Source organism: Mastomys coucha, unplaced genomic scaffold, assembly GCF_008632895.1.
Source record: "Mastomys coucha isolate ucsf_1 unplaced genomic scaffold, UCSF_Mcou_1 pScaffold15, whole genome shotgun sequence".
NCBI lineage: Eukaryota > Metazoa > Chordata > Mammalia > Rodentia > Muridae > Mastomys > Mastomys coucha.
Genome location: NW_022196897.1, coordinates 153,072,814 through 153,098,244, shown reverse-complemented (window position 1 = coordinate 153,098,244; position 25,431 = coordinate 153,072,814). Strand labels below are relative to the sequence as shown.

General features: G+C 48.7%; 1 protein-coding gene across 9 annotated transcripts; it reads left to right on the top strand.

The window, feature by feature from the left end:
* Nucleotides 1-25,431, top strand: Znfx1 (zinc finger NFX1-type containing 1). Of its 9 annotated transcripts, none has more exons than XM_031372813.1 (14): nucleotides 1-304; nucleotides 2,568-2,693; nucleotides 5,767-7,572; nucleotides 10,319-10,450; nucleotides 12,083-12,231; nucleotides 13,022-13,171; nucleotides 13,820-13,934; nucleotides 15,614-15,861; nucleotides 17,140-17,279; nucleotides 17,632-17,786; nucleotides 18,087-18,232; nucleotides 19,700-19,810; nucleotides 20,089-20,184; nucleotides 22,084-25,429. In XM_031372813.1, the coding sequence occupies exons 2-14, from the start codon at nucleotides 2,633-2,635 to the stop codon at nucleotides 24,520-24,522; spliced, it is 5,748 nt and encodes a 1,915-aa protein (XP_031228673.1). In that variant the 5' UTR covers nucleotides 1-304; nucleotides 2,568-2,632; the 3' UTR covers nucleotides 24,523-25,429. The 9 variants fall into 9 exon arrangements, with proteins under 9 accessions (XP_031228673.1, XP_031228672.1, XP_031228671.1 ...); XM_031372812.1 differs by having other exon boundaries at nucleotides 2,522-2,693; XM_031372811.1 differs by having other exon boundaries at nucleotides 1-388.

The window sequence follows — 25,431 nt, the reverse complement described above, 5'->3', positions numbered from 1 at the left end:
CGCCCTCTCCTCTGCCGGGCCCGCGGGAGCCGCCGGTCCAGCCGCCGCCGCGGGGGCTGAGGCGGCGCCGCCCTTCCGCCCGCCCCGAGGGCGGGGGCGCAGGCGAGCCCAGCCTCTCGCCGGCGCCCGCGGCACCGCCTCCTCGCCCAGCGCGGCCTCCTCTTCCTCCGGGCCGCCCACTAGGCTACTTGCCCCGCCCAGGGGCTGCAGGGACTGGAAACCGAAAGTTCGCGGTGCCGGGCGGGGCCGCGACCTGCCAGGGCCGGAGCTGAGCTCTAACCCTGCGGAGGACGCGCCCGAGCCGGTGAGTGGCCTCCGCCCTATCACGCACCTGCCTCTGCGGCTCTGCGACCGCCGGCGCCCCGCTCTGCCTCGGGCCGGGTGTCAGGTTAGCCTTGGAGCCCCTGTCTGCCCCACTCGGCGCCCCCACTACCCCCGGACTCCCTGTCCCTTTCCCCCAGTTCTCCTATAGTCCCCAGAGTCCATGTCCCCTTCCCTCAGTTCTCCTATAGCCCCCAGAGTCCCTGTCCCTCTTCCCTCAGTTATCCTATAGCCCCCGGACTCCCTGTCCCCCTTCCCTCAGTTATCCTATAGCCCCCGGACTCCCAGTCTGCTTCTTCAGTTTCCCTTTAGCCCCGGAGCCCCTGTCCCCGTCCCTCAGCTCCCCTATCATCTCCGGAGTATGTGGAGATCTCCCATCACCCCTAGGATCTTTTTCCACTCCTTACCACCCCCAGAGTCCTGTCCTCCCACCTCCACCGTCACCCTCAATCGTTCCGTGAGTTAAGCCTGCTTGGTTAGCAGCCCCATCACCCCTAAATTCCTGTTCATTCCCATTAGCCTCACCATCACTCCCCAGAGTTCCCGTCTCCTCTCCTTAGCAGCCCCCATCACCTCCAGAGTCGGTGTCTCCTCCCCCAGCGCCTCCTGAGCCGCTAGCACTGCCATTACCCGCTTTGCCTCTCTTCAATTCACCTGTCACCAGCCTGATCACACTCCACCCCCAGTGCCCTTTTCATCTCGGCATCCCCTCCGCGTGACTGTCCTGCCTCTGATCCCGGCCCCTGGAGTCCCACTGTCTCCATTTCTCATCCCTATCACTACACCCACTTCTTCCACAGCCACCCTGGGCTCCATCCCTAAGCTCTGCTCTATCTCTAAGGCCCCCCAGGTCTCTCCTGCTTTCTGTTAACCTTACCAGTGTTTCTCTGAGAGATGCGTGGTGTGGAGACTTCTCTCAGGACTTGAAATTTACCTAACTACAACCCAGCTGCCACCTCTTGCTCCATCCTCTTTCATCTTACCCTGTAATTAGAATTCTCTAAAAGAGAATTATCCCTGCAACAGCTTAACCATTGCTGATCTCCTGCCCTCCTGCCTTGATTCCCTCAAAAGCCTAAGCAAAGGCTTCCCCTCCCCGCCTGCTCCTGCTACTCTTTCCTCGTCTTCTCTAGCACTTACTTGCTTCCATTTTCTTTTACACTTCTGCTGCCTGCATTCCATTTAAGTATTTTTTTCAAAAGGAGGAAGAAGGGATTTTCTCAGAAAAAAAAAAAAAATTTAAACACTAACCATTGAGCCTGCATCGTGAGAACAGGGCTTGGTAAGAGGAGGAGAAAAAGACACCACAAAAATATTCCCAGTGGGAAGAAAAGGGACTCTTTTTTCTGATAAGAATAAAAGCCACCTCTCATACAATGCCAAATCTATTCACAGTTTCCAACTATGAATATTTTAAAACTGTGAGGACAGTCTCAAAAATCCTTTTGCTGAGAACTGAGTCACCACCACCCCGCCCCCCTACATCCACATGATATGCATGAGTTATATTGAGAAGTTCCCTGAAGGGGCTTCCTCTTCACCCAGCATCAGAAATTTTCAAGACAGAAGAAAGGCAAGAATTGCCAACTGGTTTAGAGGAAAGAATGCTAAGAGCTCACTTACTCTCTAGCAGGGGGTGTGGGAGGGGGGAGCAGGGAACCTGTCCGCTGCTGTGTCATAATGCCCGGTAAGGTCCTGAGTCCTTGGGGCAGTGGAGGGGGGTGGTGTTTGTTGAAGCAGGGTCTCAGAGAGTCCATGCTGGCCTCAGGCTCAGTGGAGGCTGTCTTTGAGTTTCTTTCCATCTTCCTGCTTCTTCCCAAGTGCTTGTAACTTCCCTACCCTCCACCTCCCAGGAGCTGAGCACTGCATGCCCCCCTGCAGCTAGCTGGTTCAAGGTTTTGGATTGACACACTTGTCAGTTTGCCCCAGCATTCATTTTGTAAGAAAGGGAACAAAACCTAAGCAGTGGATTAAGTAACCTGGTTGAAGGCAAACCAAACAGTAGTTTGGGAGTTGATGGCATTCTTTCTGACCCCAAGCAACCCAGGAGTGGAGGGTTGGATCCCTTGGAATCACCTACATTGTGAGCTTAAGCTTAGAGTTTGTATCACGGGCTGAGAATCCACAAGGTTGAGTGCTTGTGCTCATGATTAGAATCTGCATGTTTTACCCTTCATTAATAAATCATTAACATGTAAAGGCAGAAGGCTGGCTTCATGGTGTTTGGGTATTTGCTGTGTATGAAGGGCACTGGTGACTCTCAGCCTGTAACGAACTCAGGTGAATGTGGCAGAATTCCTGAGACTCGGACATGGAAGACAGAAGACCTCATCTAGAGGCCAGGCCCAGGAATCCCCCTACCAACCACAGAGGTAAGCAGGGTTTTTACCAGGTGAAAAGGAGAGGCCTGCCCGAGATGGTCTGTGTTTTTCAATTAGTAAGGACCTCCTTGCATGGTGGTGGTGGTGATGGCGCACACCTTTAATCCCAGCACTTGGGAGGCAGAGGCAGACGGATCTAAGTTTGAGGCCAGCCTGGTCTCTCTAGGAGAGCTTCGAATAGTTCTGTGGTGGGATGATAGGCCTGTTACTACAGCAGAGAGAAGTGGGTTGAGAATTTGAGGCCAGTTAAACAGTGAGATAGATAAAGGCCATCCTGAGCTCCATACTGAAACCTTGTCTCAGAAGCCAGGGCTGAAGGTACAGCTAGAGTCAGAGCACTTGCCTCCTGTGACGCTCCTGTTTGGGCCACAGGTGGTAGGAGCACTGTCCAATAGAAACTGCTTCTAATCCCCAATAGCATCCTTAGGAAATTTAAAAGATAACCAGTAATATTAATTTTTAATGGTGTGTGTGTGTGTGTGTATGGAAACCAGGGGACTTCTCCTAAAACTTGGTTTTTTTCCTTCCATCATGTGGTCTTGAGGACTGAACTCAGATTGTCAGGATTGGTAGCAAGTGTCCCTCATCGACTGAGCTATCTCACTGACCTTGAAATTTTTTTATTTAATAGCAACTTAGTAAAACGTAATGCTCTATTTTCTTAAGTTAATCATATTCAAGATATTAACATTTTATGAGAATTAATGCACATGCATAGACATCTGTTGGTCAAAGCATTCAGAGACATAAAATGGTAATAATAATAATATTAGTAATAATAAATATTTTAAAAATTAGAGGCCAAATTGGGTTACAGGGTGAGAGCCTATCTCAAAAAAAAAAAAAAGACCTACTCAAGTGACAGGCTTCTTTAATCCCAGCAGCAGGAAGTTGGAGGCAAACAAATTTCTGTGTTTTAAACCAGTGTAGTCTAGTGAGTTGCAGACCAACTGAGATTACACAGTGAGACCCCCCAACCGGGATTACACAGTGAGACCCCCCAACCGGGATTATACAGTGAGACCCCCCCAACCGGGATTACACAGTGAGACCCCCCCAACCGGGATTACACAGTGAGACCCCGGATCAAACAAAACAAAATAAACAAAAAACAGTTTAAGTGTATTTGCATCTGACAGGGTTTCTCTGTGAGTCATCCTGGCAGTCCTAGAAGTCACTCTGTAGACCTGGATGGCCTTGCTTCGGCTTGTTTCTCTGCCTCTGTTTCTCAAGGGCCAGAATTAAAGTGCCACCACTGCCTGGCTGGTCTGCCACCTTAAATTTTAAATATTACACATATTTGTAGCTTTCCTAACTTTTATTGTCAAATTGTGCACAGCTTGTGTTTTGCAAATCCCACTGCTCTGCTGAGGTCAGCTCTAGAATCCCTAGAGAGGAAAGGGAGGTAACTGAGGGAGGCTGCCAGGGTGCTGGCTCCTGCTGGCTCCCAAGGTCCCAGTGTGAGCGGGCAGCTGATAAGTGTAGGGGCTGGAGGTGGGTGGTAACTGAGGGAGGCTGCCAGGGTGCTGGCTCCTGCTGGCTCCCAAGGTCCCAGTGTGAGCTGGCAGCTGATAAGTGTAGGGGCCCGAGGAGCTCAGGAATGACTAGTTTCGATTTCAAGTTTCCAGAATCAAAGTTTGAGTTTCAGGTTTCAGTTTTCATTTTCTAACAGGGAAACTGGGTGTTTGTGCTCCTTCTCTTCACAAAAATAAAAAACATCTTGGAAGGGGGAGGGCACTACCTTCCTCCTTCCCATTCAAGCTGTGTTTCCTGCTGCAGGGCAAATGGTCAGGCAGTTTTTCCTTCATAGTTTTATTCCACTTGGCCGTGTAGCATTCCATAGATAGCTGTTTAGCAGAGCAGATGTGGAAGTCACAAGGCAGTTCCAAGAGTAGCACCAAGCATTTTACAGTTCTTATGTGTTTTAAGTAAGTTTCCTCTGAGTAGGTCTACATGAAACATTGGTTACACATTGGCGGTGTTGACCTGCTGCTTTACAAATGTTATCTCTGTAGCAGCCAAACACTGAGAAACTGCCCAAGACCCCAGGTGAGGAAGTGATGGAGCCTCGTTGCTGACTCTTGTGTTCTGACCTTTGTGCTGGCCAGAGACTGGAACCTTCTGAAAGTTAGGCACCCGCATGGGGCAGGAAATAAGATGAAATAAAGTGACAGTCTCCGCCATGTACAGGTGCTCACCTGGTGCTCACTCAGCTTCTCTTCTGTGTCTTTCAGGAAAACAGTCTCTTCGTAATCTATGCAGCAGTAGTAATCATTTTTTCTTGTAGTATTAAGATAGGACCCAGGGCCTCATGCATTCAAGGCCACTGCCTAGGTCCCACAGCCAACACACAAACCCACACCCCAGCCTCTTGCTGTGTAGCTCAAGCTAGCTTCTAAGAAACTTTGCTATCCAAATTGGCCTTGAGTGATCCCCTCCTGCTTCAGTCTCTGAGGATAACAGTTAGGAGCCACCACACCTAGATGGCTCTATAGCTCTATATTTTACTTATTACAATTTGATAAGAAACTTTAAAAAGATGGTGTGGTGGTATATACCTTTAATCCCAGCACTAGGGAGACCGAGGCAGGTGGATCTCTGTGAGATCAAGGCCAGTGTGGTCTACAGAGTGAAGTCCAGGACAGCCAGGGCTACATAGTAAGACTGTTTTCAAAAAACAAAACAAATAAAACTTATTATTTTCTTTTTTTTTTTCCTTTTTATTTTTTCTCTAGACAGGGTTTCTTTGTGTAGACTTACTCTTTTCTAACTCTTATCTGTGTTATGGGCACATGTGTGTATGTGCTTGCAGAAGCCAGAAGCCTAGGGTCCCTGTGGAGGTGGAGTTAGAGCAGTTTTGTACTGTCCAGTGTGGATGCTGAGAACTAGTTTCCAGAAGGACAGTGTGTGCTCTTAATTGCCGAGCTGTCGCCCTCTCAACCCTCGGCAAGGAACTTTAGTCTCTAGAAGCAAAGACTGAGCTGCTCGGTTGTTTTGGAAGATGAGAGTGTGTTCCGTGCTGTCTCATTAGGCGCTATGACTCCCTAACTCTGTGTTTACCCAGTGTCCCCACTGCATTTAGGTCCTATAGATGGAGAAGTACCGCCAAGAGCTAGAAATCAAACCAGTAACCCAGCAGCCACCAACCATGCCGGAAGGCATCCGAGGGCCAGCAGCCACCCTGCTCCTTTCCGACAGAGGGAAGAGAGATTTAGGGCGATGGGCAGGAACCCGCATCAAGGAAGAAGAAACCAGGAAGGGCATACTAGTGACGAAGCTAGAGACCAGAGACAGAACCAGAATGACACCAGGAGGAGAAATGACGACCAGGAGGGTAGGAACCACAGACCTCCATGGTCTAGTGACAATTTCCAGCAGTGGCATGCCCCAGTTCAGAAGCCAGCAGAGCAGCCACAGCAGACAAAAAGACTGGGCTACAAGTTCCTGGAGAGCCTCCTGCAGAAAGAGCCCTCTGAGGTGGCCATCACGCTCGCCACAAGCCTCGGGCTCAAGGAGCTGCTTTCTCACTCCTACATGAAGCCCAGCTTCCTTCAGCTGATCTGCCAAGTTCTCCGGAAGGCTTGCAGCTCCAGGATAGACCGTCAGAGCATCCTGCATGTGCTGGGCATCCTGAGCAACTCCAAGTTCCTCAGAGTCTGCCTGCCAGCTTATGTGGTGGGAATGATCACTGAGCCCATCCCCGACATTCGGAACCAGTACCCAGAACACATAAGCAATATCATCTCCCTTCTCCAGGACCTCGTCAGTGTCTTCCCTGCCAGCTCTGTGCAGGAAACCTCCATGCTCATCTCTCTCCTGCCAGCTTCTCTTAATGCTTTGAGGGCCTCTGGGGTTGACATAGAAGAGGAGACAGAGAAGAACCTGGAAAAAGTGCAGGCCATCATTAAACATCTGCAGGAGAAGAGGCGCGAGGGCACTCTGAGGGTAGACACCTACACTCTGGTGCAGGCTGAGGCAGAAGGGGAGGTTGAGAGCTACCGGGCCATGCCCATCTACCCCACCTACAATGAGGTGCACTTGGACGAGAGGCCCTTCCTTCGCCCCAACATCATTTCTGGGAAATACGAGAGCACTGCTGTCTACCTTGACACGCACTTCCGCCTCCTGCGAGAGGATTTTGTCAGGCCCCTTCGGGAAGGCATTTTGAAGCTTCTACAAAGCTTCGAGGACCAATGTCTAAGGAAGAGGAAGTTTGATGACATCCGAATCTACTTTGATGCTAGGATCATCACACCCATGTGCTCAGCGTCAGGCATTGTGTACAAAGTGCAGTTTGACACGAAGCCACTCAAGTTTGTTCGTTGGCAGAATTCCAAGCGACTGCTGTATGGGTCGTTAGTGTGCATGTCCAAGGACAACTTTGAGACGTTTCTTTTTGCCACTGTTTCAAACAGAGAGCATGAAGATCTCTGCCAAGGAATTGTCCAGCTGTGCTTCAACGAGCAGAGCCAGCAGCTGCTTGCAGACGTCCAGCCCTCGGACTCTTTCCTCATGGTGGAAACTACAGCCTACTTTGAAGCTTACCGCCACGTTCTGGAAGGACTCCAGGAAGTCCAGGAGGAGGATGTCCCCTTCCAGAGGAACATCGTGGAGTGTGACTCCTATGTGAGGGAGCCGAGGTACTTGCTAATGGGTGGCAGGTATGATCTCACCCCCCTCGTGGAGAACCCCTCAGCCAGCAGGAAGTCTCTGAGAGGTGCTGAGGCCTTGAGACATCCCAGGATTGATGTCTTAGACTTCAGCCAGTGGCCCTCCAAAGAAGCCCTGAAGCTGGACGACTCCCAGATGGAAGCCTTACAGTTCGCCCTCACCAGGGAGCTGGCTATCATTCAAGGACCTCCTGGGACAGGTAAGAGTTTCTCAGAGTCCGGGACATCACACAAGGGAGCGTTCACTCTAGGTGTCTAGCATGCCTCATTTAGAAATATTTCCCCGAAATGCAATGAATATCTCATGTGGCATAGAGTAATTCCCAGTGGGGACCATAGGCAAGCATACAGAGGTACATCTTTTCTTCCACAGGTTTGTTGGCTTTATGCTATCTTAAATTAGGTACTATTAAATATATAATTATAGTGTCATGTACCAAGTACCATCTGACTTGCTTCACACATGTTAGGTCGCTGTGTTATGGCAATAGCCCCGCTTGGTAAGTAAAATCGTCTTGCAAGTGGAAAAACTGAAGTCAGAGAAAAGGTGAACTTCCTCTCACTTGAGGGCTGTGAAGTGCCTTGAAGCTCACATATGGAGCAGACCTGGGACTTGAACTTGGGCAGCCTGAATGGAGTGTCCCAGTTCCTCTCTCTGCTGCACTTGAGCACTCCTGCTCACACAGCTCCCCACACACGCACTCTGACCTTACTCTGGAAGAGCAGCTGCGGTTACTTACAGTCTGTCTGACCCGCATTTATCCCTGTGCTTTAAAAAATGGTGGTGGTGGTAGGGTGTTTTTGTTTTTTGTTTTTGTTTTTTTGTTTTTGGATTTTGGTTTTTCGAGACAGAGTTTCTCTCTGTGTAGCCCTGGATGTCCTGGAACTCACTCTGCAGACCAGGCTGGCCTCGAACTCAGAAATCCTCCTGCCTCTGCTTTGCAAGGGCTGGGATTAAAGGCATGTGCCACCACTGCCCGGCTATCCCTGTGCTTTTGTGTATATTTTAATTTAACAATAAGCATACAACCATGCTTGTATGTGACTTGCATATAACATGCTTGAGTTATGATGTTATTTATGTTATGCTGTTATTTACGTAAAGGCTGCTAAATCAACTTTCCAAAGCAAAGTTAGACGGGGAGGCAGAAGCGGTCTTCAAAGTATTGATAAGTAAGGGCAATTCGTGATTTTTTTTGTTATTTTGTTTTTATTAAATTAGGCCAGGCGTGATGGCTCACACTGTACTCAAGAGGCAGAGACAAGTGGATCTCTGTGAGTTTGATCTCTGTGAAACTGGTCTGCATAGTGAGTCCCTTGACAGCTAAGCTACATAGGGAGATCTTTAAAAAACAAAAATGTTTTGCTGGTATGGAATTCCCAGCACTTAGGAAGTGGAAACAAGAAGATCAGGATTGCCTGGCGGTGTTGGCGCACACCTTTAATCCCAGCACTTGGGAGGCAGAGGCAGGCGGATCTCTGAATCGGAGGCCAGCCTGGTCTACAGAACGAGTTCCAGACAGCTAGGACTACAGAGAGAAACCATCTTGAAAAAACAAAAACACAAACAAAACAAAAATTGAGCCTGTGTCATGGCACACATCTGTAAATTTACCATTTGGACGGTGGAGGAACAGGAAATGGCATCTCAACAACAATTGGGCTTTTAAATAAACTTCCATATTATTTATAAGCCATATGCCTACTCTAGGCCAGCTGCTGGGGGGACTGAGCCGGGAGTAGTTGAGGCCTAGCCTGGGCAGCACAAACATGCTCTCTACAGGATTCATAGTCGCTCTGAGTACTTTACTACCCCTCTTACAAAGTGTGGATTCTGATACCAGCATCCGGCGATGACAGGGAGGCAGGACCTTGGTCCAGCTAAGGCAGAAGATAGGTAATAGCCATAGCCCCCTTCCTGTGAGTGATGTATACAGCGCAGCCAGGAGTCAGCAGCTTCCATAAGAGAAGGATGTGGAAAGGGGAGGCATGAGCTGGAGACAAACGAAGGGCTCGCGGAGCATGCAGAGCACCAAGTGCTCTGTGTATAGGTTCAACTGAACTGTGAACTGAACTAAGCGCCTCCTGTCTTCATTGTCAGAGTTAAAAATGAAGGGGCTGTGCAGTGGTGGTGTACGCCTTTAATCCCAGCACTTGGGAGGCAGAGGCAGGCAGATTTCTGAGTTCAAGGCCAGCCTGGTCTACAGAGTGAATTCCAGGACTGCCAGGGCTACGCAGAGAAACCCTGTCTCAAAAAAAAGACAACAAAAAACAAAAAAACCCAAAAATAAATAAATTAATTAATTAAATTTAAAAAATGAAGGAAACTCACATCAGAACTTTTCATCTAGACTAGGGACGTCATTTAGCTAGGTTGCATGCAGGCAGGCATACATGAAGCCAGCACCAAATAACCAAATGTAGTGTTCGTTCCCATCTGCAATCCTCGGGGCAGAATGGTCAGGAAGTCAGGGTTATCTTTAGCTACATGGTGAATTCCAGGCTACCCTGGGCTACATGAGACCAGGCCAGAAAAAAATTGTTTGTATTTGTTTTTCTTTCATCTAGCTTTTATGCATTGTAAAATCTTTTTGTGTTCTAATGTGTCCTCATGAAAGAAGGATGAATATTTCTTTGTTTTATACGACTATCTCACTATGTAGTCCAGGCTAGCTTGAATTCACAGCAATCCTCCTGGCTCTGTCTTCCATGTTTTGGGATTGCAAGTTACATGCCACCACACCTGGCTAATGAGAATGTTTTTAAGCAGATAGTGGACTAGTATTTGAAATCCTGCACCTGTGTTTTCTCCATGTAGGAAAGTTTCAGATAAATATGTTTATTAAGATTCGAAATATACAGTGGTTCACCTTCTAGGTTATTGAATGAGAATATTAAACGGAAACAAGTGTACATTTTGTAACTTGTCTTTTCCCTATTTTCTAGGCAAGACTTACGTGGGTCTAAAAATTGTTCAGGCTCTTCTGAGCAATAAGTCTGTTTGGCAAATTAGTACCCAGAAGTTCCCCATCTTGGTCGTGTGTTACACTAATCATGCTTTGGACCAGTTTCTAGAAGGTAATGAATGTCTTTAGATGAAATTGTTTTCTACTGGGGATGGAGATTAGCTCAGTGGTGGTCACAAGGCCTGGGGCTCCATCCTTACCATCACACATGCATGCACGCGCACATGCAAACACACGCACGCACGCATGCTCAGACACACACGTACATCAGCAACCTGGGTGGCGTTCTCATCTCTGTCTATGGTCCTCATCCAGACAGGCAAAGCTGATCTGCCCTACTTTGCACCTGAGTGTTCTGCCTCTGCTTCCCAAACCCAGGGGCACCGTCACCTTCAGTCCTTGATTTCTTTGCCCTCTTCACCTCAGCTCAAGTGCATTATCCCATCTTGTACCAACTCATTCTTCAAGCCTTACGTTAGGTGTCGAAAGTGGACTTGTCCCATTGCCCCCAAGTCTGCTTTCTTCATTTACTTTTCTTTTTCTTTTCCTTTTTGTATTATCTAAAAATTTTTGAAGAATAATTTATTTTTATTTTATGTGTTTGGCCATTTGCCTGCATGTCTGTCTGTATACCACATGCATGCATAGTGCTGTTAAAGACTAGAAGAGGGTGTCTGATCCAATCCCTTAGAACTGAAGTTACTTATGGTTGTGTGAGTGCTGGGAATCAAACACAGGTCTTCTAGAAGAGCAACAAATGATCTTAACTGCTGAGCTCTCTCTGCAGCCCCGTGACTGATTGATTGATTGATTGGTTGATTGGTTGATTTTGGTCTGTGCTGGGCCATGGACTATAAATATTAAGAGCTGGAAAAGCTCTTACTTTTTTTTTTACAACATATTAGTCATTCAAAAAAAAATCCTCATTAGGGGCTGAAGAGATGGCTGAGTGGTTTAGAGTGCCTGGTGCTCTTCCACAGGACCTGAGTTCAGTTCCATTACCCATGTTGAACACATTTTAGTCTGCCTGTAAACACCAACTCCAGGGGATCAGACACCCTCTTCTGGCCCCATGGACCCCTACTGACACAGTCATATACATATAAAATAAAGGTAAAATAAATCTTTTTAATACTAGTTAGTCCAGTGAATCAGCATGCACTTCTTTTGTTGGAACATCACTCTGCATTTCTCTGCTTAGGCCCCTATGTGAGCCCCTGTCAACCCCATGCAACAGCCAGCCCCTGTCCTTTCTATGCATTTACTGCAGCAGGTCCTTCAGAATTACAGCTATGGTTGTTGGAGTAAGTGGTTAAAGAGCCAGAATGTGAAGCAGGAAAGCAAGTCAGAAGCTGTCTCCATCTTGTAAGCAGCCACTCTGTGTGTGGAGCGGGTCACGTGTTTCCGCTGAGCCATCCTCGGAGCTGCAGAGATGGACTTTTTGCTTATCAAGACTGTTACCACACAAGGACTTTCCTCCTGCCTCCAGCTCATCCCAAGAGCGAGCCACCAGTTTAGTGCCTTCCTACCTTGCTCGTGCTGTGCAGCATTGTGTTAAAGCCAGGGCCCACAGCCTTACTCTTAAGCGCTACACTTCTGTGCTCGGCAGTCCACACTGTATCTGGAGCCTACTTTCATAATTGGGGTGAATGTCCTGTAAGCACAAGTTTACTCCCTAAGGCATCAGTTGAGATAAGGTCCTACACACACAACTCTCACCTCAGATTCAAACACTGTTTTACAGGCATCTACGGGTGTCAGAAGACCAGCATTGTGCGAGTGGGTGGAAGGAGCAACAGTGAAATCCTGAAGCAGTTCACCCTGAGGGAGCTGAGGAACAAGCGAGAATTCCGCCGCACCCTCCCCATGCACCTGCGAAGGGCCTATATGAGTGTGAGTCATAGATCTGGATTAGCCAGGGGGTGAGGAGCCTACACAGTATAGCAGCTGCTTTCCGGCAGGCTCCACAGCCCTCGGAAGGACCCAGCATCCTTCTGGCATTTCCTTCTGCTCACCTTTTGGTGCCCATGACAAAGGGTTAAAAAGCTCCTCTGCTGCCCCACCAGGCCCTTCAGTCAGCTTCCTCCACACTACCCACAGCATGTAGCCTACTCACTGGGAATCGTCTTGGTTTTTCCAGACAGGTTGTCCCAGTATTCACTCTGTAGACCAGGCTATCCTCTAATCAGAAATCCACCTGCCTCTGCCTCCATCAGGCCTTGACTGGGAAGTCTCTCTTTATCTGAGCAGGGTACCCAATTAAAATCACAACTGGGTACAGTGTCCCAGGCCTAGGGAAGCTGAGGCAGGAGAGATTGGTTAAACTAGAAGTTTGGCATCACCCTGGACAGTGTAGCAAGAACCTGTGTCTTAAACAAGTGGAGAAAAAAAAAATCTCTCAGATCTTAATCATCAAAGAGGAAAAGAGGCTGTGAGGCTTGAAGTGTGACCATCGTGCCTCGGGCCTGTTTTCCATTGTCCCTTGCTCGCCCTGCTTGCTGCCTGGCGAGGCCATGGAGCATTAGTCCTTGGGTCTCGGGACGGTGATGTACTTCAGAAACAGGTTTGTTGACTGGTTTACTTATTCCTCCTTGATCTTCCTGTCTTGACTTTATTTTCTCTTAGGGCAGAGGCTGGCTTCGGGAGAGAATGTTTCTTCATTGCTTCTTTCTGTTCTTGGCAGATTGTGACAGAGATGAAGGAGTCAGAGCAGAAACTTCAGGAAGGGGCGCAGACCCTGGAGTGCACTATGCACGGTGTCCTTCGGGAGCAGCACCTGGAGAAGTACATCTCTCCCCAGCACTGGGAAAGCCTCATGAATGGACCCATGCAGGTAGGGCTGCCAGAGGATGCTCAGCCCAGGACCCATGCAGGTAGGGCTGCACCCATGCAGGTAGGGCTGCCAGAGGATGCTCAGCCCATGGAGGCAGCTCCAGCAGAAGCCACAGTCCAGAGCCTTCCTTGTTTGTATACCTGATGCTGTTGTAGGGACCAGTTCCCTCCTGTAATAAGCAGTTGAGGGTCCTGGTCAGGAATAAGGCTCTGCAGTCCACCTACTGGGTTTGAAACAGCAGCCTTTGAACTATAAGGTTTAAGGTTTAGATTTTTCTATGCTTGGGTTAGAACTCAGGGTTTCATGCAAATTAAGCAAGAACCTACTCTTGAGATTTACCCTCAGGAAAGAATTTTATATCATCCTTTCTTTTTTTCTTTTTTAAAAGATTTATTTATTTACTGTATATATAGTGTTCTGCCTACATGAATTCCTGCACACCAGAAGAGGGCACCAGATCTCATAGATGGTTATGAGCCACCATGTGGTTGCTGGGAATTGAACTTAGGACCTCTGGAAGAGCAGCCAGTGCTATTAACCTCTGAGCCATCTCTCCAGCCCAGGAAAGAATTTTAAATCCTTTGAAGAGACACTGTCTTCATGCTGGTTGCCACAGAATTCTCATAACTGACAATTCTTCCTTCACAGGATGCTGACTGGGTCTGTGTGCAGCCCTCGAAGCATTCCATGATGCTTGAATGGCTGGGGCTTGGTGTGGCTTCTTTCACTCAGAGTACATCTCCAGCAGGACCTGAGAACACAGGTAAGAGGGTCATGTGACCGACGATACCATCAGCTGGAGTATGGTGAAAACCAGAACAAGATGACTCAGAATTCAGTGTCCATATTTGACAAACTGCATCAGTCAGCAGAGGAACCCAACTCTCTTACAACTTCAAAGCCAGCTTGGGCAGTGTGAGAACTTGTCTCAAAATACACACATATACACACATACATACTGATAATAATCAAAATAAATTTAAATGAAACTAGAGATGCCAGGCAGTGGTGGTGCACACCTTTAGTTCCAGCACTCAGGAAGCAGAGTCAGGAGGGTCTTTATGACTTCAAAGCCAAGTGGTCCAACTACAGAGTGAGTTCCAGGATAGCCAGGGATATACAGAGACACCCTGTCTCAAGAAAAAATAAAACAAAAAAAAGAAAGAAAAGAAAAAGCAACCAGAGGACTTAATATATGGTTGTGTACAATTATTATCACAGTCCTCAGGAATCAAAGGCTGGGTGAGCCACACACCAAACAAAACAAGACAAAAAACAACAGAAAAACCCACACAGAGTAGGAGACTATAAAGGTGACTCAAGCAGTTTAAGATCATGGGTTAAGCTGGGCGGTGGAGGCACATGCCTTTAATTCCAGTACTTGGGAGGCAGAGGCAGGCAGATTTCTGAGTTCAAGGCCAGCCTGGTCTACAGAGTGAGGTCCAGGACAGCCAGGGCTACACAGAGAAACCCTGTCTCAAAACAACAACAACAACAACAACAACAAAAAGATGATGGTACTCTTGTAGAGGATTCAGTTCTCAGCACCCACATGGCAGCTCACAATTCTCTAGTCCCAGGAAATCCTGCACCAACATCAGGCATGCTTATGGTGCACAGACATACATGTAACCAATACACATTAAAAATAAAAAATGGGGCTGGAGAAATGGCTCAGCAGTTAAGAGCATGTTAAGAGCATAGACATGGCTCAGCGGTTAAGAGCTCTTCCAGAGGTCTTGAGTTCAACCACATGGTGGCTCAAAAACCATCTGTTAATGGGACCCAGTGCCCTCTAAGTGGTGTATCTGAAGACAGCTACAGTACACTCATATACATAAAATAAATAAACATTTAAAATAAATAAATAATTTCACACATTTTATTTCTATTTACCCTTATTTTTATAATTGATATAGTGAAAACTTTCTTAAAAGGCATTTTTGAAAAGCTGGGTGGTAGTGGCCCACACCTTTAATCCTAGCACTCTTGAGAGGCAGAGGTAGACAGATCTCTGAGTTCAAGGGCCAGTCTGGTCTACAGAATGAGTGCCAGGATAGCTAAGGCTATACAGAAAAGTCCTCTCTTAAAAAAGAAAACAAAAACAAAACTTTTTTGACTGGGTCTGGCAGTGCACACCTTTAAATTCCAGGGTTTGGGAAGCAGAGGCAGGCAGGTCTTGGACAGGGTGAGACTAGGCTGGTCTTCACAGTAAGTTCTAGGATTATGCAGTGACCCTCTGTCTCCACAACCTCCCCCAAAAGAGCCTTCTTTTACGTGATTTTTAAAACTTGAAAAAATGTAACAAACGCACGTACAGATAACATTAAGTCTCTGTCCCTGGTATTCTTCCCTTCCCTTCCCAGGACTGCATAGTGCCATGAGCCTGTCCTGTGTGTGAGCTCTTACAGGTGTCTCTTTCCTACCTGCTTCCTCTCTTAGCCCAGGCAGAGGGGGAAGAGGAGGAGGAAGGGGAAGAGGAGGGTTCCCTGATCGAGATTGCGGAGGAAGCCGACCTTATTCAAGCTGACCGAGTGATTGAAGAGGAAGAGGTGGTGAGACCACGGAGAAGAAAGAAGGAAGAGAACGGGGCTGACCAGGAGCTGGCTAAAATGCTGCTGGCCATGAGACTGGACCAGGAGGTTCCTGGGACTGCAGCTGGACAGGAACAGGCTGCAGAAGAGTGGGAGGTAAGCCAGCTTCCTTCCCTGAAAGCCCAACAGAATGGAGGAGGGGACTGAGTCTTACCAGGCAGGCTTGGATTGGGCTCTGCTGGAACAGGCCCTGGAGCATTTGGCCACGGCTGTTACTACTGTTATATCACTTCATCCTCACAGCTGGCTGATGTAGCATCATGCACATAACCTGAGGGTAGAAAAGCTATGGTCAGTCAGAGGGACCCTGGCAGGATTGAGCAGCTTAGATGAGAAGCCGGTGCCAGGGTGTCACGTCACAGTGTTGCGCTTTGTTATCTCCCACACCTGTCAGCCTTGGTGTCTGTGAGCAAGCCAGTGCAGAGGACAGAGGACAGGAGTGAACAGAACAGCAGACCTCATCCCTGAGTCACCCTAGAATCAAGCTCTTGTCATAGAGCCAGGGTGCTGTGACTTAGTCTCCTGTAAACTTTCCAATGCTTTTAGTCTAGTGTTTACTGTGTGTTACTATATGGACAGGAGACTTGCTACTCTACATACCAGTTTCTAACCCTTACTGAGAATGAACGTCTCTCAAGGACAACATGACTGCAGTAATTTTCACCTTGGACTTTGTGTCTTACTGGTTCAAGTCAGTGGTATTATGTGGGACAGAGGAACAAGCCCAGTTCTCACAGCCGTGTATTGGGCTTCTCTCTGCTGTGTACTTGGGGTTGGGGCCTTTAGTGTGGTGACATCAATTCATATGCCAGTCCTCATAAAATCTTGTAGCTTTCATTCAGTGACGGATCCAGAAGGGATAAGATATTGTGTGTGAGGACCATTGTAGCCAGCTTATGGCAGACCCTGTATTAAACACCAGCTCCTAGGCAGTGGCCCAGAAAGCATTCAGCAAGAGCCTGCGCTCCTCTACTTTGATGATCCATACCCAATTTAGAAAGAGAAAGAAATGGTTGTCAAAGCGAGTCCAGACAGGAGTAGCAGGGAAAGGGGAAGATAGAGACACAGCCCAAACACTGTCAGAAAATGTCGTGATGACATCTGAGACATTGTGACCAATGGTCAGCCATTGCTGGCCAGTGGAGGTCCTTCCCAGGGCTCCTCACATTGCCAAGCCCGCAGCCAGCACCCTAGGTCACGTCTCTTGAGAAGAGTCTGCACAGTTTTCTGGAACTTTGTGCAGCTTCTCATGATGGAGTAGCTACTGGGAGAGGAGTAGCTGTTGGATAAGTGAGACAAAATGCCCTGGGGTGGCAATCCCTTTGTTCTGTGCTGGGCCTCTGCTCACTGTCTTCCTGGTATTTACATCTGCAGACTCAGCGCAGACAGAAAAAGAAGATGAAGAGGAGAGTGAAGGTGGAGCTTCGCAAACTGAACACCATGACTGAGGCTGAGGCCAGTAGGATCCAGGACGTCTGGCAGCTGGACCTAAGCTCTCGCTGGCAGCTCTATAGGTATGGGTGTGGTGCCCAAGCCTAGCTAGTCCGTGTCAGTTCCATGGAATTCTGTCTGGTCCCTAGGTGGGTCAGGTTGGGCAGGACCTCATATGGAGGAGGAGGACATTGGAGGCTTTCTCAGCAGTGTATCTCTCTGCTCTGTCCTCAACTTCCTTAAGTCCTGATGACCCTGCACAGCTTTTATGGGGCATTTTCAGCTCTTGGTTTCTGTAATCTTGGGCCTCCTTCTCCCTATCTGGCCTGTAAACTCTGTAGAGCCTTAGGGCTCACTTCAGAAACTGGCACATAATTTCACTCCAAGAGCACTTACTAAAGAAAGGCTTCCTTTCCCGGGTTCTTCATTCTCCAGGCTGTGGCTGCAGATGTACCAAGCTGACACTCGCCGGAGGATCCTCAGCTATGAACGCCAGTACCGCACATGGGCAGAAAGAATGGCCGAGCTGAGACTCCAAGAGGACCTTCATATCCTCAAAGATGCCCAGATTGTAGGCATGACAACCACAGGTAGGAAGGTGCCCCACCCCATAAGATGAAGAAATATGGTGAGAGCTATTGTTGAAAACAGCCCTTACCTTGGGACATTATCCTACTTTTTGCAGAGCTTAAAACTCCAACATAACCAACAAGCTTAAAGTTGAGGCTCACTCAGTGCCCACCCTCTCACTTAGTGCCCACTCGCTCACTTGGTGCCCAGCACCCATTGAGCAGGAGGGCTTAGTTTTCTACCAGCCCAGGGAAGGTACAAAAGAACTGGCCCTTTAGGTCTTGTGCTCAAAGGAGCCTCTTTATCTTTCCTGATTTGAGGTGCTGCCAAGTACCGTCAGATCCTGCAGCAAGTGGAGCCTCGGATCGTCATTGTAGAGGAGGCTGCGGAGGTTCTTGAGGCCCACACCATTGCCACGCTGAGCAAGGCTTGCCAGCATCTGATTCTGATCGGGGACCACCAGCAGGTAAAAGCAAGGTCCTTAACACACAGGGTGTTCTCTGGGGGACAGCACAAACAGAAGACCCTGGCCTTTCTCCTTAAGCTCAAGCTCACTGGTGACTCTGTGCTCTCTCTTTTCTTTGCACCCATGTTCTTTCCCTCTGCAACCGCATGACTAGAGATTGTACCCAGGGTAGTCCACACATGTGTATGTATGGGTGTTTGGCCTGCATGTCAGTGTACCTGCAGTGCCTGCAGAGGCCAAGAGAGAGTAACAGATCCTCTTAGACTGGAGTTACAGACAGTTGTGAGTTGATACACGAGTACTAGGAATTGAACTTGCAAGAGCAGCCAGTACTCTTAACTGTAGAGCCATCTCTCCATCTCTCACCATGAACAATTGCATAGAAAGTTCCTTAAGTCTTTTGCTTTCATTTTTGCTACTGTTTAATTTGTCCCCTGAAAAGGAGCCAAAGTGAATTAAAAGGAAAACAAAACAAAACAAAAAACCAAAAAAACCAACCATACCTAGTAGTGGTGATACTCACCTTTAATCCCAGCACTTGGGAGGCAGAGGTAGGCAGTCTCTGAGTTTGAAGCCAGCCTGGTGTATAGAGCAAGACCTAGGTCAGCCAGAACTACATAGGGAAACTCTGCTTCAAAAAACAAAAAGACAAAAAGTAAATTAGCTAGTCTCAGCTAGCTTGTGACATACTGACACAGCTGCCTCAGATAAACCAAAACTTCAAAATCTCAATAAATGAGATAATGTCACATTTTAAAGGAAGATTTACTTATTTATCCTATGTAAATCTTTAAACTCACCAGAACAGGGCCACAATGTGGTTGTTGGGAATTGAACTCAGGACTTCTGGAAGAGTAGCCAGGGCTCTTAACCACAGAGCCATCTCTCTAGCCCATGCATGTCACTCTTAAAGCCCTTAGGGGCTTCTCACTACTCCTGATGTTAAAAATCAAGCTCCTTTGATTTTGAGATGATCATGTGTAGCCGAGGCTAGCCTTGAACTTACTTTGTAGTTGAGTGTGGCTTTATACTACTGAGCCTTGCCTGCACTTCCCAAGTGTGGGATTTCAGGACATGCACAGCCACGCCTACCCTAGAAGCTGCTCAAGACCATCTCAAAAACAGAGGTGGGCTTGGTCCTGTCTCTGGCTCACCTCATTTGCTCACTCACAGCCCACACTCACCATCCTTCCTGCCCCTTCTCATGGCTTGCTTTGCAAATGAGTGCATGACTGGCAGCCTCCTCTGTGCTGTTGTCAACTCAGATGTCACTGCAGAGACCTAGCCAGACCATTCACCCTCGGGCTTTGTTTCATCAGGTTGTGTTCTTCATCATTCCTGTCACTATTAATCCTGAACCTGCCTGCACCTGGGCTAGTAGTCGCCTTCAAACAGGTGCTTGAAACACATGCTGCTGGGCAATCCCTGTGTTCCCCAGAGAATTCTCAGGCTTGTTTCTCTCCCCAGCTGCGCCCCAGTGCTAATGTGTATGATCTGGCTAAGAACTTCAACCTTGAGGTGTCCCTGTTTGAACGGCTGGTAAAGGTGAACATCCCCTTCGTCCGTCTGAATCACCAGGTGAGAGACTGGGCTTATGTTGCTGGTGACATCTAGGAGAAGGCTCCTGGGTGCCTGCCACCTGCCAGCAATTAGAGCTGGCTTATTGCTTAAATAGCCAGACAGATATACTGTCTGAAACCTTTGTGAAGCCTCTGCTCTTCGGGAGGAAGCCTTTTGCATCATGGTTTTCCCAGTTCCTCTTTGGTGTTACCTCTGTAGGTTTCCTCCTGGTACCTTAGGCTCCAGAAAATGGCCCTTTGTCTTACACTTGGTCCTAATGACATCTGTTGTTTCAGCACCGCATGCGTCCTGAAATCGCTCGCCTTTTGACGCCCCACATTTACCAGGATCTAGAGAACCATCCTTCTGTTCTCAAGTATGAGCAGATTAAGGTCAGTCCGTCCTACGTGGTCATCTCTGATGGTATCAGCAGCCTAGGTGGTTTCCTTCCTCAGGAGAAAAGAGGCTTTGAAAGCAGTAGAGGGGCTGGAGAGATAGCTCAGTGCTTAAGAGCGTGTCCTGAAGCCCATGTGCTGGTGCACACCTTTAGTCCAGCACTGGGGAGGCAGAGACAGGTGGGTCTCTGTGAGCTTGAGACCAGCCTTGTCTACATACAGCGAGGTCCTGGACAGCAAGAGCTACATAATAGTGTCTCAGAAGGTGTATTGCAGAGAGTCCAAGTTCAGTTTCCAGCACCACACTAGGCATCTCAACTGCCTCTACTCCAGTTCCATATCCAACACTGCTTATCTCTTAGTTTCTCTGAGTCTTCTGCTCTTTATGGGCACCCACACTCAGATGTGCATAACCACACAGACACACATGTGCACCCACACTCAGATGTACATAACCACACAGACACACATGTGCACCCACACTCAGATGTGCATAACCACACAGACACACATGTGCACCCACACTCAGATGTACATAACCACACAGACACATGTGCACAAATATCACATAAACACACACGTGTACAAATACACAGACACACATGTGTACCCACACTCAGATGTGCATAACCACATAGACACGTGTACAAATATCACATAAACACACATATGTACAAATAACAATTAAAAATAAAAACAGGGTCCTGGAGAGATGGCTTAGTGGTTAAGAGCACTGGCTGCTCTTCCAGAGGTCTTGAGTTCAATTCCCAGCAACCACATGGTGGCTCACCACCATCTGTATTGGGATCTGATGCTGCCTTCTGGCATGCAGGCTCTGTATGCAGATGGAGCACATATATATGTATGTATGTATGTATGCATGTATGTTGGTTTTTCAAGACAGGGTTTCTCTGTGTAGCCCTAGCTGTCCTGGAACTCACTCTGTAGACCAGGCTGGCCTTGAACTCAGAAATCCACCTGCCTCTACCTCCCATGTGCTGGGATCAAAGGCGGGCGCCACCACTGCCTGGCTATTATATGTATGTATGTATGTATGTATGTATGTATATAAACAAAAATATAAAATATATAAACAAAAATATAATCTATAAGAAGAAAAAAGGGAGCTGGAGAGATGGCTCAGCGGTTAAGAGCACTGACTGCTCTTCCAGAGGTCCTGAGTTCAATTCCCAGCAACCACATGGTGGCTCACAACCATGTGTAACAGGATCTAATACCCTCTTCTGGTGTTTCTGAGATCAGCTACAGTGTACTCACATACATAAAATAAATAAATCTTTAAAAAACAAAGAAGAAGAAAAAAGGGAATAGAGCCAGGTCAGGACTGCTAAGCCTTAAGAGGAGGAATAAGACAGGAACAGTGGCTCTTGACCTAGCATGAATCTCAGTCTTGCTACTTGGCAACTGCATGACCCTGAATGAGGAAATCAGCTAGAGCTCCAGGTGCTGTGGTCTGCAGTTGAGTGAGAACGACGGCTCCCACCCTGTCAGAGCCATGCACAGGGTTGTATGCAGCAGTCAGCTCCGTGCAGTGCTGCAGACCTCAGCTGCTGCTTATCACCAGCTACTTCTGTCCCCTTGGCCATGACAGGTGATTGACTACTTGGAAAAATGAGAATAGGCTTAATTACTTTCCAGCTCAGTGCCATGGCCTAAGATAAAGCACATGACTTACTTCAGAGGTAAAGATTTGGAGATGGAGGGCATAGAAAGCACAGAGGCTCTTCCTATGGGTCAGTGTCCAGGAGATGACGTGCCAAAAGCTGGGGTGCAGCTCAGAGGTTCAGCACATGCACAGTATGTGTGAGGTTCTGGGTTCCATCCCCAGCGCCAAGGGGAGAGGCGTCTCTGATGTGTTGCTGCCTCCCTTTTCAGGGTGTCTCCTGCAACCTTTTCTTTGTGGAGCACAGCTTTCCTGAACAGGAGATCCAGGAAGGCAGAAGCCACCAGAACCAGCATGAGGCACACTTTGTGGTGGAGCTGTGCCAGTACCTTCTGTGCCAGGAGTACCTGCCCTCGCAGATCACCATCCTTACCACCTACACGGGGCAGCTCTTCTGCCTGCGCAAGCTCATGCCTGTCAAGACGTTTGCTGGCATCAAGGTCCATGTGGTGGACAAGTACCAAGGGGAAGAGAATGACATCATTCTCCTCTCGCTGGTGCGAAGCAACCAGGAGGGCAAGGTGGGCTTCCTCCAGATACCCAACCGCATCTGCGTAGCCTTGTCCCGGGCCAAGAAGGGCATGTACTGCATTGGGAACATGCAGATGCTTGCCAAGGTGCCCTTGTGGAGCAGGATCATCCATACCCTTCGAGAGAACAACCAAATAGGGCCATCCCTCCGCCTCTGTTGCCAGAACCACCCTGAGACCCACACCCTTGTATCCAAAGCTTCCGACTTCCAGAAAGTACCGGAAGGAGGCTGCAGCCTGCCCTGTGAGTTCCGGTTGGCCTGTGGGCATGTGTGCACACGTGCCTGCCACCCATATGACGCCTCCCACAAGGAGTTCCAGTGCATGAAACCATGCCAGAAAGTCATCTGCAAGGATGGGCACCGGTGCCCAAATGTTTGCTTCCAAGAATGTCAGCCTTGTCAGGTGAAAGTGCCCAAAATCATTCCTAAGTGTGGTCACAGACAGATGGTCCCCTGCTCAATGCCAGAGGCAGATTTTTGTTGCCAGGAGCCTTGCTCCAAGATACTAAGATGTGGTCACCGATGCAGCCACCTCTGTGGTGAGGACTGTGTGCGGCTGTGTTCAGAAAAGGTCACCGTGGAACTTAAGTGCGGGCACAGTCAACTGGTTAAGTGTGGCAATGTGGAAGATATAAAATATGGTCTGTTAGTCAAGTGTACTACCGAGTGTGGCACTATCCTAGACTGCGGCCATCCCTGCCCAGGATCCTGTCACAGCTGTTTTGAAGGGCGCTTCCATGAGCGCTGTCAAAAGCCATGTAAGCGCCTGCTTATCTGCTCACACAAGTGCCAGGAGCCCTGCACTGGTGAGTGCCCACCTTGCCAGCGAACATGTCAGAACCGTTGTGTCCACAGCCAGTGCAAGAAGAAGTGTGGGGAGCTGTGCAGCCCCTGTGTGGAGCCCTGCGTCTGGCGCTGCCAGCACTACCAGTGCACTAAACTCTGCTCAGAGCCCTGCAACCGACCCCCATGCTATGTGCCTTGTACCAAGCTGCTGGCTTGCGGCCACCCTTGCATTGGTCTGTGTGGGGAGCCATGTCCCAAGAAGTGCCGTGTCTGCCAGCCGGATGAGGTTACCCAAATCTTTTTTGGCTTTGAGGACGAGCCTGATGCCCGCTTTGTGCAGCTGGAAGACTGCAGCCACATCTTTGAGGTGCAAGCCTTGGACCGCTACATGAATGAGCAGAAGGGTGATGAAGTTGCCATCACGTTGAAAGTCTGCCCCATCTGTCAGGTACCCATCCGCAAAAACCTGAGGTATGGAACCAGCATCAAGCAGCGGCTGGAAGAGATAGAAATTGTCAAGGAAAAGATCCAGGGCTCTGCAGAGGAGATTGCAGCCAGCCAGGAACGACTTAAGGCCCTGCTGAAGAGCAAGACCCTCTTCCACCAGCTGCGTCCTGAAGAATTCCTAATACTTCAAGAGAAGCTGGCCCAGGAAAACCTGTCGGTGAAGGACCTGGGCCTTGTGGAGAATTCAGTCAGTTTCTATGACCACTTGGCCAACCTGGAGGGGTCCCTGGAAAAGGTGCATTATGGAGAGCAGCAAAGAGTGGGGATTCGACTCGAACAGGTCTATGCATGGCTGGCCAAGAAGCGCCTGAGCTTCAGCAGCCAGGAACTGAGTGACCTCCAGAGTGAAATCCAGAGACTCACCTATTTGGTGAACCTCCTGATACGCTGCAAGATAGCAGAGAAGGTGAAAGGCACCGTAGCAGAAGAGGTCTCCAGCATCAGGAACATTCTTGAAAAAACAAGTAAGTTCACCCAGGAAGATGAGCAGCTCGTGCAGAAAAAGATGGATGCTCTGAAAACCACCCTTCCCTGCTCTGGCCTGGGCATCTCAGAGGAGGAACGAGTGCAGATTGTCACTGCTTTGGGTGTTCCTCGTGGCCATTGGTTCAAGTGTCCCAATGGCCATATCTATGTAATTACTGAGTGTGGGGGAGCCATGCAGAGGAGCACCTGTCCTGAGTGTCAGGAGGTGATCGGGGGTGAAAACCACACTCTAGAGAGGAGCAACCACCTTGCCCCTGAGATGGATGGAGCCCAGCACCCTGCCTGGTCGGACACAGCAAATAACTTCATGAACTTTGAGGAGATCCACAGGATGATGTAGAAGATGGCACCCCAAGGCCTTTTGCCCTGCCACCTCAGAGCCAGGGTTGGCTCCTCTGTGGAGGAACCAGTTTATTAGTGTCCTTTAGTCTTTCTACTTGTTTAAGGATCCACTTTTAGGGCTTGCCCGTGTGATTCTAGGTATACCCTGCGCTAGAGTAAGCACTTTACCCCCAGCACTGAGCAGAGCCCACAATTCTCAGCTCCTCTACTGTAGCAAGTAGGACTGACTCCTGGGAGCATCCAGCCTCCACTCGGGGATAATAGGGTAATCGGGTCCTGGCATGGTCAGCACTTCTGCACCTGCCCAGGGCACACTGCTTCTCATGTCCGGGCCCTAACTTGCATACTAACTTCCATTATAATAAGAGCAGCAGCCCAGAGAGAGCTTTAGGAACCACTTTACCTTCAAGGAGCACAAGAACCCAGGCACCCTACTCCCTGGAGATGGAGGCCTGTGACAGGCACTTGGACTCTCCTTGGCCCAGTTATATAGACACTGTCCCCCGTAGGGTGGGGCTTTCACAGCAGACCCAAGCTGAGTGACCCTGCACCCTTCTGAAACTTGCACTCAGATAGCAGGGGTGGGTGTGAGTCTCTCTGTAGGGGAGGTTCTGTGGTGGTGCTGTCAGCAGCACCCCTGTGAGTCTTTGCCCAGGCACCCTCCCTCGCAGCCTTTGCCTGCCTGGGCAGGGTCAGCACGCCAGCAGCTTCTGCAGGCCCCGACTCCAGCCCACTGCCTGCATCTGCATCTCTTTCCATGTTCCTTAGAACACATTTAGGCATCTCAGGTCCTTTCTAATGTTGTCTAGGATAAAGTCCCTTTCTTATGTATGCATTTCCTTTTTTTGTCTTTACTATGCACTTTAACCTATAAAGCCAATTAATAAAAACAATGATGAAAAAAAGC